This window comes from Harpia harpyja, chromosome 6 (assembly GCF_026419915.1).
Source record: "Harpia harpyja isolate bHarHar1 chromosome 6, bHarHar1 primary haplotype, whole genome shotgun sequence".
Classification (NCBI taxonomy): Eukaryota; Metazoa; Chordata; class Aves; order Accipitriformes; family Accipitridae; genus Harpia; species Harpia harpyja.
In genome coordinates this window covers 17,643,856-17,660,555 of record NC_068945.1, presented here as the reverse complement: position 1 = coordinate 17,660,555, position 16,700 = coordinate 17,643,856, and the positions used below count along the sequence as shown (strand labels likewise).

Below are 16,700 nucleotides of genomic sequence, written 5' to 3'. Positions count from 1 at the left end.
GAGCAGCAAGGTAGTTCAAGATGAGGAACCTTCAGAGAAGGAAAAAACATTCCTACTCTAAATGTGGAACAATTAAGAAACGTTGTGAGGAAACACAGTGGAAACCAGACAAGAAAGAGGGTAATTACAGCATTTCTTTGCCCCCTAAGGATCTTTTCTATCCACTCCCACTTTTCAACCCCACATCCTTGCCTTGAGAAAGAGCACCACAAGTTTTTGTCCTCCACTTACCATACACCCATCCTACACAGATGACTTCAAAAATGGCCAGGAATAGCAGGCAGGTGCCGCTAGCAGCATAGTAGTCAAAGAGCTGGAAGATGTACATCCCACCCTGTTGACAAGGTAGAGAAGAGAGAGTCAGGGAAGGACTATTCCGTGTGAGGGAAAAATAACTGAAGCAAGCAGAAGAATAGCAGCAGAAACACTGCACCTAGAGCAGGTAGGAGAAGAAAAGCCTTCTCTTGGGGCTGCCCCCACTCTGTCCCAAAAGAGACAGTCAGGCCTGGTGGCAGGAGAGCATTTCATGCCCATTTTATGATACTGCTGGGCTAGGCTGGTTTCTATGTCCATAGGAGCAGGAGCCAGTTTGTTTGCTTGTTTTAAATCAGTTAGCAAGTTTCCAGCATAATTTCAAAATACCATGTAGCAGTGCAGAGCTTTGCACCAAAGAAAATGCGATCCTGAGGATCAGGACATTCAGATACCTCATTTTAGCTGCCTCCATCTTTACATACTGCTCAAGGTCCAAGCCCTGCAATGGCAGAGGCATGTGGCTTCCCTGCTGCCTCTGCCTTCGAGCTGAGCCCTGCATAGTTGCCATCAGCTACCTCTCCGGGTCAGTGGATGACTCCTCTCTCATACTTCATGTGTTTTCTCAAAGAGAAAGCCCCTCCAACACAAGTCAAGCAGATGCTTTCAAATAGCGCTGAAGGACTCTATACACTGCCAGAGTAGCAGAGCAGTTATCCCACCACGTATGAGGTGACATCCTGCAATGATAGGAGTAGATGCCTCCATGCAAAGGGGCATGCAAAAGCCATGAGAACCCTTAACACAGTTTAACTCAAAGCTCTCTTGATCGCAGTGAGAGCTGCCTTCAGCAAATCCTTAGCCAGGATCCTGTTGGAGGATCATTCAGCAGTGCCTAAGAGGTTTAGCAGGAATTAGCTGTCACTACACAGCACATGGAGGCAACAGAGAGGAGTGCTAAGACCCCCACCCAAGCGTGCAGTATGCATGCACAGCACAGCACACCACTGTGCAGGAAGAGGTGCTTGGCTATTAGCTGCAGAGCAAGGCAAACGCTGTGTGCGTAGCATCACACCAACACAGCTCTGCTCCTTCTGGTCCCAGGGATCATAGGCTTCCCACTGGCTCAGGCAGGGTTAAGGTGCAGCCGTTACCCCCAGCCTCCCCTCCTGCTGCTCTGCTTCTTGGGGAAAGCAGCCAGCAAATGATTGCTGCCCTTAGAAGAGCTTCTGCTTGTGCAGCTCAGCTTGTTCTAGCCACCAGGCCTGGTATTTGCACAAAGCTATATGTCAGGCAGCCTCTCTCGGCTGCGGGACTGTCTCTCCGGAAGGCTCAGTTATGCAGTGAGTACACTAGCATCACACAGGGTAAAAGCAGCACCGGCTGTTAGACACACCAGCTAATGCATTAGAAATGAAGGATAATTAACAGCACCAAAGACGAGCTTGCTGTCTACCCACTCCTCCAGAACAGTCTAGCAGGGTTTCCAGTGCTTGGCTCTATACCCCAGTTACTCCTTTCTTACCTCAGTGACCAGCAATAAGCCCAGCAGGTAGCATATGACTGCAATGGCCAGGATCAGCAGTTCCCGACGCCCCTTCTTCCGAAACACTCCCGGGAACATGTCAATAAGAGCTGTCACCATGCTTTCCACACAGACAAACTGCAAAAGACGACAGGTCAGAAAAATCAGTGTCTCCCCTTCCCCAAGCACACACTCCCTCTCACTGTCCTTTTTTCCTCCAGCCACCCAAACTCTTTTTTTTTTGTTTTCTTTTTTTTGTCCACCAAGGGCCAGCTGCAGCTGCTAGGGACCCAAACACAGCTTGATATATCAGTGAGGTCTACTCTGGAGCTGCAGACCAAAGGGGTTAAAAGCACAGCCCCATGTTGGGAGGATGAACTGTGAGATGTACAAGGAATTGCCTCAAACCCAACAGAGCATGCTGCTGCACAGCAGGAATGACCAAGGGATGGGGTTGCAAGGGGCAGACTGTGCCCCTCGAGCAGGCTGAGGAAGCACCTGAGATGGCACAAGGAACCCTTGTGACAGAGGGGAGCTTCCCCTGCCACCATGAAGCTAAGGGGAACCAGGTGACTGTGGGGGCACAGATCAGCCCTAACACGAAGCACACCCCTCATACCGCAGGACTGGCTGCAAAATATGCCACAACTGCCTGGGACAACCCAATAGAGTGTGTGGCCAGGGGTCCTGCAGGTGAATTGCTGGCTTTTGGGGCTGACCGTGGGGCAGAATGCCTGCTCATCACCACGTGGCTCTCGGTCCCACAGCGCACACCACCCATAGGGTACATAAAAGAACATCAGCCACTGCTAGGGCAGCCCAGCCAGCATGAAGCAGAGCCATAAGCTAATGGGGCAGGAGGGGACCTTGACCCAGAGAAACAGAGGAAAGAGACCTCATTCTCCAGGTGCAGGGGCTGAGGTGCTGCAAAGGGGAGCCTGAGCAGAGCACCCTGCCTGGCAGACATGCCAGGACATCCCCGCTCCCCTCATGCCAGCACACCAGGGTTGCACACTGTGCACTGCAGGGTGCTCTGCTGGGTTTTGCTCCTGGCATAACAGGGGTATGGGAGGATAAGAGATGGGCATACCAGTGAGGAGAGCACACAGGGACTGCTCTGGTGAGATGCAGCTGGGAGAAAACAGCCCCATTGCCCTTCCCAGACTGCCCTGCTCTGTGCCAGGTGTTACTCCGCAGTGTGCACGGTTCTGGTGCTGGCACAGAGGTGAGAGGGGATGTAGCTGGGACACCGTCACATACACACAGGGAGAAGGATGCCAAACAGAGATGCCAGCACACATAACCACTGGCATCCCATCAGCCCTGGGTCTGAGCTCCCACAGTGTGAATGTGCTGTGGACAATGTGGAGAATGCATTTGAGGTACCAGAAAAATACATAACGACCTTATCCTATCCCATGGCCTTGGGGAGTGCTTAGGGTAGGGACAGGCACCTGGGTGTTAGATGAGGAGAGGGCGTTTGCTGTACCTGGCTGTCCAGTCCCAAGAAGATCAGCATGAGGAAGAAGAGGCAGGACCAGAGCTGAGACACGGGCATCATCGTTACTGCTGTTGGATATGCTATGAAAGCCAGACCAGGACCTGCCAACAGACCGCAGGATGACCACACGGGCCCCCCCACACCACTGCCTGCCACGACCACCCTGCAGCACAAAGTGAGCTCACATAGTGCTTCAAAGCTCATATCACCACGGCTCCTTGCACACACAGGGCTGAAAGCTGTGTCAGGGAGCAGTGGTCCTGCAGACCTTGCTGCAGACACCCATAGCAATAGAGGATGTAGATAACATCCTGGGCTCCCCTTCAGGCATTCTGTTTTGCCTTGGCTCTGAAGTGTCCTGGAAAAACGTACCTGATTCAGCCACTTCTGCAATGGGTACACCCTGCTCTCGAGCCATGAAACCCAGCACAGAGAAAATAGCAAAGCCAGCAATGAAGCTAGTGGCACTGTTCAGGAAGCAGAGCATGATGCAGTCCCTGCAGAGGGGGAGATCAGAGAGAAATCAGTGTTTCCCACTGCAGAATGCGTCCACTTGGGATCATGTCTGTACTCAGTTTCCCCAATCAGACAGCATGGACCAAGGAAGAGCAATGCTGCTCCTGAACTCCCTCAGAAGTAAAAAGCTCAGAAGAGAGCCAAAAATCAGCCTACCTACCTTGTACCCCACTGTGCAAGAGTTATAGGTCTATATGTGGCACAAAGAGATACATCGGGCACCACCAGTAGCTTGTGAATAGGATGCCACAATGATATACATAGGGTCATGGCAACAAAAAAGTTGACAGGAGTCAAGAGAATAAGAAAAACAACAGTGAAAATGAGGAAAACAGCAAATTAGAAAAGGGAAGAGGTTGCAAAAGTAAACATAGTCAAGAAAGAGGAGCATCTGAAAGCATGAACACATACAGGTTCAGCAGGTCTGGTAAAACAAGGACTAATGGTTTACCAAAAATCCTCACCTGACAAGGGTTGTGTCTGGACTGTCTTTATTAACTATGCTCAGATGGAGGCTGGAATGTACTATGCCACTTGTCCTGAAGTGTTTGTGCACTTGCTCTCTGTGAAAACGGGGCACCATCCTGAGCTGGCTGGGCTGGAAACCCCACACCCTGGGGTTCTGCCTGGGCAGCTGCCAGCACTGACCCACAGCGTCAGCTGCTATGGGGCAGAGTGGACACCCAGCACATTTGGGCCACCCAAAGCTAAGCTGCCAGTTCAAGGCACCTAAGGCATTAGAGGAAGGCGTCAGCACACCACTCCACTGGTGACAGATACATTTCAGGATACCCAGGGGAAAGTATTAATTGCCTGACCAACAGCCATGGCAGCACCTTTTGAAGAACAGAAAAAGAGGAGAAATGATGGATGTCTCCCAAGTACCATTACATTTTCCCATCCATGTTGGAGCAATACATGAAGGAATAACAAAGCCCCTGCTCCTCAGGGCTCTGTGGAAGGTGTCAGAAATGGTCCTGATGGCTTCACTGAGCAGCGTGTCAGGCCATGGATAAAATAGATCTGTAATCCAAGGGCAAGGAGGAGGCCAGACAGACTTGATTAATCTCCTTGATAGGATAAAAATGCCACTGGCAGTACATTACCGTGATGGTAGTAAAGCACTGGAGGCAGGGGGCCCAGCCATCATCTTTGTACCATCTCCCCTGCCTAGCAAGTGACAGCAGAGCCGGCCGTGCCACCCCTGCTCACTCACCCTGTCAAAATAGCCTGTGGTGTCTCCACAGTGGCTGGAGGCACTCTCCATTTTCATTCCTCCCCCTCCTCCAGTCTCTCCTGTTTCCAAGCTGACTCACACAAGAGGGCACTACTAAAGCCATTTTCTGGAGCTTCTGTGTTCCCACAGCCACTCTCCATCCCTACGCTGAGTCCTCTGCAGCTTCCACGCTCTGAGCAGCTCGTTAGTCAAAGCAGCATGACCCAAGGTCTCCCCTGGGGACAGAGCCTGCCTCAGATGCAGCTCTGTGCTATTTGTCTCTGAGCAAATTTCCAGAAGGATACAAGGAGTCCAGGCTCCTCTTACCTGTAACAGTTGTTGGTATATTTGTTGTAGCTGCCCAAAGCTGTCAGGCACCCCTGGCAGATGGCATAAGAGAAGAGGATCTGAGTGCCTGCATCCATCCAGACCTGGAACAGAGAAGGTCAGTGGTCTCCAGACCTGGCAACAAAATAAACAAATGGCTGTGTCCTGTCTAGCAACAACCCCTCCATCCATGCAGAACAAACCCTGTGACACAGAGAGTGGCTCAGTGGATGTAGAAACCAGGATACCTCTCTGGGAAAACTGAGCTATAGGACTGAAAGTCCTCTAGGAATAGTCTCCTGAAGGGACCCTATTTTCACATCCCACTCAAGGTGACACCAGTTCTCAATCCTGTGCCTTTGCATTCTGGGTGGAGACAGCATCCCTGATAGCATGGCTCTGGCTGAAGTTGACACTGCAGATCTCTGTGGTCCCTACATGGCTCAGGGTTCACAGAGCCACTGGTGAGTTGTCTCAAATGAGGGCCAGTGAGTCCTTTGCATGATCAGTATAGTCCCCTCCCTGTTCCCCAATCTAGTTTCCCACATCTCTGATGCCACGGTGCAGGGTGAAGGGCAGAAAATTGCCAGGCTGAGAGATTTCAGGTTGGTGGGGTGTCGGGCGCCGAGGTTCCCCTTTGCTCTGGCATTGCATGGGAAAAGCTGGGTGGGCTTGTTCACCACTGCTCCAGCCTTCCCCCGTGGAGAAGTCCCTTCACCCCGTGCATTGTGGGCTGCACTGCAGCTCCGCTCTCACACCCTCCCAGGGAAAGCCCTGAGCTGCGAGTTAGCAGGCAGGCAGGAAAACAGCCCACCTTGCTGTTTGTCTGTGTTCCCTCTCACTCTCTTTTCCCTCTAAGCAGCCCCCAGCTGCAAACATCCAGGCAGCTGCAATTTGGCAGCTTTCAAAGAATCCCAGCCCAGTCATTGCTGCTTAAATTCACACAGATCTCCCACAGATAGGCCTGTACATGTGGGCCCTTCAGGCACGGGCACAGGCACACATCCCGTTTTACACCAAAGCTCCACATTCTGCCTGAACTCAGTAGCAGGATCTCTCACTCCTGCTGTGCTGGGTTGCAGCAGCCTGGAAAGACCATGTCAGCTTTAGTTAGGCTGTGAAAGATAGGGAGGTTTTCAGTGAATAGGCTCTGTCCATGAATAAAACACTCAGCCCCAGTCACCCCCTTGTTATTTGTTTTGATATTAAAATGCCATTTACGTTCAGCTGGCTTTTCGCGTTCAGCACACCACAGGTTTTGTATTGACAACACATAATTGCATCTGAAAGCCATTTGGGGGAAGACTGTGTTTGGCAGCTGGTTTGGGAGCAGTTGGGGTTTTAGCCATCTGGGAAGATGCGGGAGGTAAGCTGAGACTGTGGGCTAAGCATATTGCTTGGCTGCCTCCACGAAAAGATTCAGCGGTGCAGTGTCATTTAAATGCTCTTCTGGTGGCGGCGGGGGTGTCTGCATTAACACCTCCCTGGGATGGCAGAAGCAGCCCGCACAGCGTTGCTGAGCCCACGTGGGGAAGGGAAGCAACCTGCTATTACAGAAAGGTGCCGGAGCAGACACCCCAGGGGGATCCTCCAAGAAGGGGTCCTGCTGCCTGCCCTTTGCAGCCCCCAAGGGTGCTGCCCACCTCCTGCCCACTTGGGCTACCTTGCAGGTCCTGGGTTTGGGCTGTACCCTCTGCCCTAATCTGGACTTGCCCTCCCTGGGTACACAGCATCCTCCCTGCCGGGGGGGGCATTCCATGAGCTCCAACAAGTAGTGGCAGGGGCTGACCCTTTAACCAGCCCCCAGGACAGGTGAAGGGAACCTGCTGCTCAGCTGGGGCACAGCCCGCGTTACCTGTGTGCATTTGGTCTCTGCAGAGAGGACCTGCACTCCCTGGGAGGGCCCTGTTGGAGCCAAACAAACTGCTAACCAGGACAGAAAAAATGAAAAACGATAGATTATTTTCCCCCTCTCCTTCCTTAATTATTTGCATTTAAGACCCTGCAAAACCATCTGTTACATACTGAATATTTCATATACTCTTCTGGTTTTGCTGAGCCCATGAGTGGAAATGACCTAATGTGCCTATATGCTGCAGATGTATGAGCAAAAAGGCTGTGCTGTGCAGGGGGACTAGACCCCTCTCAGCTCTTTTAAGGAGGTCTCACTGGTTCACCAGTCTCCTTTCAGAGAAGACAGTTAGATCCTCAGCTAGCAGCAGATCTGAGGGCCAGGGCACTGGAAACCTTCCTGTGGCCAGCACTTGCCTGACCTCCACCCACCTGTGGGTCTGCCAGCCTGGAAATGTCCGGCTTCAGGTAGAAGATGATCCCCTCAGCAGCACCCGGCAGCGTGACTCCTCGCACCAGCAGGATGATAAGCATCACATACGGGAAGGTGGCAGTGAAGTAAACCACCTGCAGGTGCAGGGAAACAAGAGGAGAGAGGGTCAGCGGGGAGGGGGTGCAGGTATCATCTCATCTCATCTCATCTGCAGGCCCCCACCCCAGCAAACATCCCTGGACTCTGCTGTTGGCTATAGCTGCTACTGCTAGCATAGAAGAGGGGTGGGAAAGAAATTAATCAAGGTTACATCTCACCAGTGATTTAGTTAATCTACACCTTTTTCCTCACCCAAGACTCTTCCACTGGTTGCTCTGCTTTATTTTCTCTTTCCAGTCAGTGTAATTTCCCCGCTCTCCAGCTGTTCTCCTCATCTTTCTAGAGCTGCAGCAGAAACCCAGATCTCTTCCTGTCACTGAGTTTTAATGAGGAGTTATTAAAATGGTCCTACTCCCAGCAAGAGTTTTCCAAATTAAATAGCAACTTCTGCTGCCCAATTTGAGACACCTCTTAGGGGTCTCATTTCCAGGAGTGCTCATGCAGTTTCCTCATCCCTTCAATGCCTCTGAGCTCACAGGTAAAAAATGGGGGGCACCTCAAAGCCTTTAAAGAAAACATAGACCATTATTTTTGTAAAACCTTTTCACCTCTTCTTGTGTGTGATGTAAATAAATATTACAGTAGAATTAATCATCTCTAATCCATTGTCTAATGTAACATTTTTTTTTCTATTTGCAAAATATCCATGAGCAAGCTGCAACTTCCTAACATTTATTCATTATTAAAATTCATCCAAGTAATGTGAAGTCTTGTTTACTCTATGGATTCATAGTGAGGGGCCTAAAATGACATTTTTTCTGCTTGGTGATAATCGGTTGAATAAGTCACAGTAGGTGGTACTTTTGCTGTTCCCCGATTGAATGAGAATGCAAGCACTTTTGGCACAAGTACTAAAATCTACCTTCAGAAATCACTTCTGGGGAACACTTATACACATCAGCTGAATGCATAAGGAAAGGAAACATGGAAAGAGCACAAGAGTGGGCAAAATGAATAAAAGAAAAAGGCTTTTAAAGAAAATGAGTCTTCATGGAGTTATTTGAAATTATTTTCCTGAGGTCACTATTGTTTCTTTAAGTTTGGACTCCTTAAATCACAGAAGCATAAACACAAGGGTCTGGCAGGGTTATCGGATTAGAGCAGCCTCTCAGTCTAGCACAACATCCTGTTTACTCTGCAGCTGTTAAACAAAATTATGCACCTACTCAGAGTTCCTGGGACCTCCCTGCTGCTTATCCTAATACATAGTCAGTGAGGGAAAAGAAGGAAGGAGCTGATTTTTTTGACAGTGCTCCAGTAAAACTCAAAATGACTACCTGCAGAGAAGACAAGTGGCCTGCCTGACCTGTGGTATGTCTCGGGACAGAAAAACCCATCCTGTATTGCTGCACCATGTCTGTAACATCTGGCTGGTAAAAAGTAAGCCCTGTATCCTAAAACTTGTGATGGAAAAATCTTCTGTGGTCCGAGAAAAACCACTCCCAACTACTACATGCACTCACTGTTACCTCTCACTTTCTGGTCTGACTTTGCCAAACCTGATCAGCCCAACCAGCCTGACTGAACTTCTTTAGCTTTCCCCTTGTGCAGGCAAGTTCTGCACACCAGGGCGGCACCAGGCAAAGGAGAGACTCGGTGGAGGGGGCTGAGAGCTGAAGAGAGCCTGGGATGACTTAGTTACACTTCCATGCGGATCAAACACCTCTCAGACCCAGTCTCCCAAGATCAGAATGATACCTCTTGTGAAGATGGCACTGCGGTATTCAAACAGGGAGCATCAGAAAATTGAGATTTAAAATGCGGAGCATTCCCTGCCCCCATAGATGTGGAGTCTGGCTCTCCCTTCTTGAGAAATAGTGGACAGCAGCTCAGCACCAGCAAGAGCCAGAGTCATCAGCAAAGACTGGGAGAAACCTAGCGAGCAGGACAAGCTATTCTCTTGCTCTGTTCAAATGGGTGCCCGGAGCAGTTTTAAGGTGGGAAATGGGATTTGACACTGAAACATGGGTGTCCAGTTCTACAGGGAACATGGGTGTCCAGTACTACAGGGAACATCTGCCAATACCAGGGATAGTGATTTGAAGGAAGAAGTCTGTTGCAGAAATTGCTTCCCCTCCCTTTGCTATTGGGACATCCCCTGGACACCCACAAGACCCAACCATCATTAATGACCCACCCATCTCATTGCAGCTCCAGGAAGGAAGGAGTTCCTGAACAAGTCATGCCCATAGCAGCATCCCTAACACCTACCCCAACGCATTACACACTCATTCACTCCAGAAGGATAACCAGTCTACCTGATCTATGGGATCAACATCAGGAGGGAGCACTGGCTCCAGCCTCACTAGCAAAATGCAGAAAGTGACCTGCTGAGCCAAAAACTTCAGAGCCAGGGAGAGTACAAAGGAGAGAACAAAGACACCTCTCCCACCCCAAGCCTTTTGCAGGATAAAGAAGCGGGAGAGATTCATTATCTATTCACTGAGCTGGTTACAAGCAGCAGCTTGTCTATTTTGCTCAAGTGTTTAATTATTGCCAGGGATAGGAAGTTTGCCACTGCAGAGGATCTTGTTAAAAACACCAGCAAGCCACACTAGGACAACACACTGGTGAGTGGATGATTCCCAAGGGCACTTGGGGAGTATCCATCAGCCACTGTGGGTATCTGCAAGGGAAAAGGTGACCCAAGACTACCCTCAGTTTCCAGGTCTTTCCCTGTTCTCCCCTCCCTGTTTGACCTAGTCTTTTATTCTTCCTCTTACGGGTCAAACACAAGCAGTGTAAATCAGTATGGCCCCACCAGGTTTTAGGTTTGACTTTGGTGCTGTGTGTCTACTGCCTCTACTTCACGAAGAAGGAAAAGAGATTGGGGAAGAAATGTAAGATGGGTACAAGGAGGCTTATGGACCAGGAGAACAATCTCCATTCCTACTTTGCCTGTGGACTTGACCCCTTTCCAGATGCAGAAGTAGCAGATGATCCACGCCAGCAGAAGACACAGAGCCAGCTCCCAGCGCACAGTGCCCAGTTTGTGAATACCATCCGTGAGCCCCAGGACTCGCTTCCTGCCAGTGTCCAGGGACAGGGAGAGAAGCATTAACACCCCAGATCCCACTCATCTGTACAGACCTTTCCCATATTACCCCATCCAAAGACTTAACAGACTATCTACAACACATCTGCCCAGGGCTTCCAGCCATGTGAAATCACCCCAGCTCTGCCTAGGGCTTGCCTCTCTGTCATTCCTGCTGATGCTGGTCCACCATGTCCTGTAGCTGGCCTGAGCCCTCCCACTCTCCAAGCCCATGGCACCATGCCCATGAGACCCGCACAACACAAAAGCACCACCTGCTCCCCATTGCTCCCCCACCCTGGCATCTGCCCAGCAGACACTACTCAGTCCAAAGCAGACCACAAATGCCATCATCACCCCATGGCCACCGCTCTTCCTCCGACCTCCCCGTATACTATGGACATCCTAAATATAAGCATAAATGGCCTTTACGATTCCCATGCCTGTCCTTCAGCCTCATTCCTTGAAGACTCACCATCATGAAGGTGGGCCTCATGAGAGCTCAGCGCTGCAGCTCATGCAGTCCCCAGAAGCCCAACCACACACGTATGATTCCTCTGCACACCCTTCTCCAAACCTGTCCCCTCAGGGTCCCCTTGCCCTTGCAACCTCTGCAGAAAATCTGAACGATCATTTCAGAGGGGTCACAGCTCTTGCTAAATTGTATATGCAAAGAATAGGGCAGGAGAGGGGCTCCAGCACTGTGCAGACTCTTTCTGCACCCATGGGCACATATGATCTTCTGTGTGCCCTATGGTGGCTGCAAGGGGCAAAGGACACTCAACCTTCTCAGAGGCACTTTAGGAGCCATAAATGGAAAAACAAAATACTGCTGAAGCCGACCCCCTGGCACCCCTCTTCTTTATGACACCTTCCTCAGTTGAGTCTGGAGATGTAGTGTGGCTCCGGCAGCCATTTCAACCTCTCCAGGCTGCAGTGATGACCCTCTCTGGGACACTGTCTGGCCTGCTGCAGGACTGCTCCCTCAGAGGTGTTTTATTGCTTCCAGCCCCATGAACAAACCTCCCCGAGCCCCCCTCTGGCATCTCATGCATGCACCTCAGATCCCTGCTCTCCAGAGATGAGCCTGGGCAGCCTGATGGACAACTTCCCTTAGGCACCAAGCAAGACGTGGTCAGAAGAAGGGAAAAGGCAGTTTTGTCCCTTTCTGTTTCACTGTAGAGGACTGTTCAGTCTGCCCTGGCCTCTCATGCTTGCCTGCCAACAGTAGCATGCAACACCCAACGCAATTACCCCCTGCTTACAGCAAGTCCTCATCTTTTGGTGTCTCTTTCTGTGGCCACACTCACCCAGGCACCTCAGTGCCAGAAAGGGAACATGCCTGTGCATGTGTGCATATAAGAACCCTTGGGCAGGCACACTGCAAGCAGCCTTCGGGGTGTATCTTGTCCCCAAGCCCCTTGGCTCTGTGCTGATCTCTTTGGCAGCTCGGCGCATTGTGCTCCCCATGTTAGGGTCTGACATGTGGCACCTCACTTGGTCCTACAGAGACGCACAGCCCTCCGCCCGGATACTCCTACAGCTGCTGCCTTTGGATGAGAGAGGAGCCTGAACAGAGGGAAAGCGATCACGTACTCCCAAAACTCAATCATTGGGGAGGTGGCGTTCGCAGGCAAGGTCCTGTTGTCCAGGCTGGAGCTATTCAGAATGTCCACACAGAGATCTACCAAAAGAAAAGGAAGCTGATGAGCCAGAGAAATTCTCCAAGGCTCCTCCATTAGGGATGCTCCTTCCCCTCTGTACCCTAAACCTCACTCTGGCAGCACACAGACCCTTCACCCTGTGCTATAGAGCATCTCATTAAATGCTTGCATCTCATTAAGCATCTCATTAAACTCTGGCTCTCCCCAGTTACGAATCCCAATCCAGCAGTAGCCAGAGGGCTTCGGGAAGGGGAAAGGGGAAGGAGGGAGCAATTCCCTGACAAATGGAAACCAGATGGCTGCAAAATATAGATTATTGAGGGATAGCCACTACGAGTAGCCAGGATAGAAAAACGTATTCTCCTCCCACACGATGCACCATTCCCTGTCCACACATGCATGCATATGTTCACACACTCCGCAGATGCCTTCATGTTCCACTCTGCCATCCCCAACCCTGCCATATAGCATGGAATTACTAAAAACAGAGGAGATGCCATGCATCCAAGAAATGCACCTCATCTTGCATTTGGCAAGAAAAAGACAATCCACTGGAAAACCGAGGAAGCCCAGCTCTTGCTGGGAAGCTTCTGCCTGTTGAGAGAACATCTGTGGCTTTCCTCGCAAACAAACCCATGCTGGGAGAGCTGGAGGAATCAGATCAACTCTTTAAAAGGCTGGTTACCTCTGCTGGGATGAAGGGATAGAGGAAGCTGCGAGTGAATGGCCCATGGGGTGGAGAAATTTAACATATCACAGAAATGAATCATCTGACCCAAGAAAAAAAGTGAGGGAATGGAGCTGCTGCCAAAGCTCTTTCCAGCCTGGCTTTCCACTGAAAGCAAAACAACCTGTTCAACATGGTAAAAAAGGCCTGTCAAGGACATCAGATCCATGAGGATTACTTCACATCTACCCCATCTTCCCAGGAACAGCTCAAGTGCCTTGAATAAAACCAAGGCCAGGTCTTCTCTGCTGGGCACAGTTATGTGAGTTGTGGGCACAAAGAGATGAGACCCCTGGCCAATGTAATGGTATAGAGGCTTGTATGGATGTGATTAGACCAGAAAAACTGTGCCTTTAGAGTTTTGTGTTACTGGTTCCTGCATTAGGAGACCTGTACTGGCAAAATCCTCCAGTGCAGGCTTGGCCTGATTTAGCCAAAAGCTAAGTGCACAAAGAAAACTGTTCAGTACATGGCAGCAACTGCCCCAGTAACTCAGAAGGAGTGGGATAGAGTAAGGGAACTGTAAGATAAATCATTGTAGTAGAGCTAATGAAAAGCTCCTGCCACATGAGGAGGACTCTACATTGGCTTGAAAACTGTCCCAACCCACCTACCTCTCCTGCTTGCCAGAAAATGTGGATTTTTCAGTGAAATCTCAATGTCCGAAACATCTCCATGCAGAAATAGCTTTACTGTCCCCTGCTGCTAGGCATAGGGTCATACCACTCACCCTTTGTGACACTTGCCTATGGTAAATGAAGACGGTCGCCTTTGCAGTAGTCCCTAACCACACTGCAGCTCATGAGAGCTTTTTATCTGAATAAAAAATATTTTCTACAAAACCCAAATAATTTCTGGGAATTGGGAAGGAGCTAGAAGCTGACCAAGGGAAAGTGTACCTGAGTTCCAGGGATTATTGCAGCTGGCCCATGGTAGCACTGCAGTGAAGGAGCTGAACAGGTAGAAGAGTGCCCAGGACAGGATGATGATGTAGTAGATATTCAGATAGCACTCAATGACTTGTGAGGCATACCCAATTCCTGTGAAGGAAAACAAAGGAGGTGAGGATGGGGCTGCCAACCAACTCCCAACACATCAGGCTTAACCCCAAACAAAGACATAGACCCTGCCATGTTAAGAAGGGTGCAACGCCAACCACGTGGCTCACTAGAGAATAGGGCAAGACATATTTCAGGGAAAGAGAAAGGATTTTGTGACTGTGCATGCAGACAGGAAACATTGTTGGTATCTCTAGACAGATTCTCTCTATTCACCGTTCTCTCTATGGTGAAACAGAGAGAAAACCTTCCGCTGATGGGAAAAGTTCTAGCCTTTAAACAAAAGAAATGCAGGTGAGTTTCTTCCTTCTAGAAAGAGTCAGGAAAAAAGGGTTCTCACAGCTGATATACATCATGCAGAAAGTATGGTGTTGGGGCAAAAGTACAGACTTAGGAGCTGAGCTCTGGTCTTGGGTCCTGCTTGTGCCCATCGCCCACTGAGACATCAGAATGGTAATTGGGTCAGAAAGGCCCAATTAATTTGTTTAAAACTGGTTGTCAGTGCCCTTTGAGATGCCACTGCTGTCCACCCCCAGGCCCATGCCAGAGCACAGAGGCCTCCAGCACAGGAGGTCCCGGACTCCCCAGGGAGTTTCAAATATCCCTGCACACCTGTGCTGGAGCAAACTAATCAGGCCTTTAACCTGCCTGAGCACAGGTTTCTCTGTCTGCAAAACGTGGGTAATAAGCTCTCCTCTGGACAGGAGAATTGTGGATGTTAAACTCATTAATGTACTAATGCCATTAAATAACCTTCCCCAGGGCCCCAGGAGTCCTGGTTCTTATACCTGGGCCTTAACCACAACTCCAGCCCATCTCCGGGCTGTCAGACCAGTGCGTGCAGTGTGATTCCCCCCAGTTTGCAGGACGACAGCCTGCAAATTCTGCCACAGCAGCCCTGGGCACAGCGATGGGCCGGGAAAGCACCGTAAGCCAGCCAGCCTTCCTCACCCTCTTCTCTCTTCAGTATTTGCCCTGGACTACATGCAGGTATTTGTGTATTGACACTTCCATCCTCCTCCTCCTGCTTGCTGGCCATCCTGCTTCTCCTCTCTCCTGGGCTCTGAGCATCTCAAAGCAGAGGTGGTGGCTCAGCTGGACCAGCACAGCCCCCAGCCAGCACCACACACCCTCAGTCACCTACTGGGGGGCCAGGCCACTGCCCCTACACACACAGCAGTCACCAGGAGGGATAACACGGCTGGGAGAGAGAAGAAGGGAGGAAGAATAAGTGAGAAAGAAAAAAAACAGAATAACATTTCCAAAAAAGGCTCTGAGTCACTAACTGTTAGAAAGTGCTGTCGGTAATTCCCGTAACTTGACTGACCTTCAAAGATGGGACAGATCTTCCTCCAGGCTGTCACCCCTCCCTGGCTGGTGTACTGCCCCAGCGCCGTCTCCAGGAAGAACAGGGGGATCCCGCAAGTGAAGAGGAAGATGAGGTAAGGGATGAGGAAGGCTCCTGCAGAGAGGGGTAAGATGCTGCCTCAGAAACCTCTTTAAAACCTTATCCCCACCACCCCTTGCCAGGTACCTGGGGCCACAGCTGGAATCAGCTAGATAAACACAAATATTTCTCTGAATTAACTGTGCAACCTCTGCTAAAAACCCAAGGTTTCCAACACCATCATTTCTTGGAAAAAAATACAAGCGTGGTCTGTCTTGTGCTACTGCAGTACTTCTGCATTTGGTCTTGGCCAAAACCTAGAGGTAAGGAGTACCCAGGCAAGGAGATAAAAAAAGACAGCAATGGAGAAGTTCTCCCTGCTTCACTCTCCTGACCTCGTTCTAGCTTTCAGCAGGAATCAGGCAAAGCAAAAGGAGTCTTTGTGTCACATAACCACATTTGTTCTGCCTTTCCCGGGAGTCACAGCAAAACTCCCACTTGCCCAGAGGATACAAACCTGGAGGCTGGTAACATTTCTGGGTAAGTGATAAATTTGCCAGGATATAAATTTACTTGAGACATATTTCACATCAAATTTGAAAAGCAGTTTGCACCCAAAGAATGGAAGTAGGGGAAAGGCAACAGAGTATCTTTCCAGCATTTTCAAAATGAAAAAGTTTAACTTTTCAAATTCAATTTTTTTATTAAAATATAGAGAAATGTCTTAAGAGAAATCAGTTTGAAATAGCCCTCAGATTAACCCTTGATGAAAGGGAAGAGGAAGGGGAGAGAGAACAGGTTTCTTTCCAGAAACACTGACCAACGAAAACAAAGCATCAGAAAAGAAAAAAAAAAAAAAAATTTTAATGCCCTGTTCAGCTGTCTGAACCTTTTTTTCCTTCTTTTCGTTCTGCTGCCAAACTGAAACACCCGATATTTTCACTGTTCTGCTCAAAACTGCTCCTGAGATCTCAGTTTCACTGCTGACCTTCCTTCTATCACATCAGTCTTTCTCCCCATCATTAGTGTAGGTTTTCACACTTTCGCTCC

The 16,700-nt window shown here is 49.8% G+C and overlaps 1 protein-coding gene across 2 annotated transcripts in view; it reads right to left on the bottom strand.

Moving 5' to 3' along the window:
- Nucleotides 1–16,700, bottom strand: part of SLC6A12 (solute carrier family 6 member 12) — a 43,580-nt gene that overhangs the window by 14,095 nt on the left and 12,785 nt on the right. For both annotated transcript variants that reach the window (XM_052789561.1, XM_052789562.1), the window contains exons 3-12: nucleotides 15,591–15,725; nucleotides 14,105–14,245; nucleotides 12,411–12,498; nucleotides 10,674–10,806; nucleotides 7,621–7,755; nucleotides 5,338–5,441; nucleotides 3,651–3,775; nucleotides 3,267–3,379; nucleotides 1,778–1,915; nucleotides 232–334 (exon numbers count right to left, since the gene is read on the bottom strand). In XM_052789561.1, coding sequence (XP_052645521.1) covers nucleotides 232–334; nucleotides 1,778–1,915; nucleotides 3,267–3,379; nucleotides 3,651–3,775; nucleotides 5,338–5,441; nucleotides 7,621–7,755; nucleotides 10,674–10,806; nucleotides 12,411–12,498; nucleotides 14,105–14,245; nucleotides 15,591–15,725 — 1,215 coding nt within the window. The remainder of the gene's footprint in view (nucleotides 1–231; nucleotides 335–1,777; nucleotides 1,916–3,266; nucleotides 3,380–3,650; nucleotides 3,776–5,337; nucleotides 5,442–7,620; nucleotides 7,756–10,673; nucleotides 10,807–12,410; nucleotides 12,499–14,104; nucleotides 14,246–15,590; nucleotides 15,726–16,700) is intronic.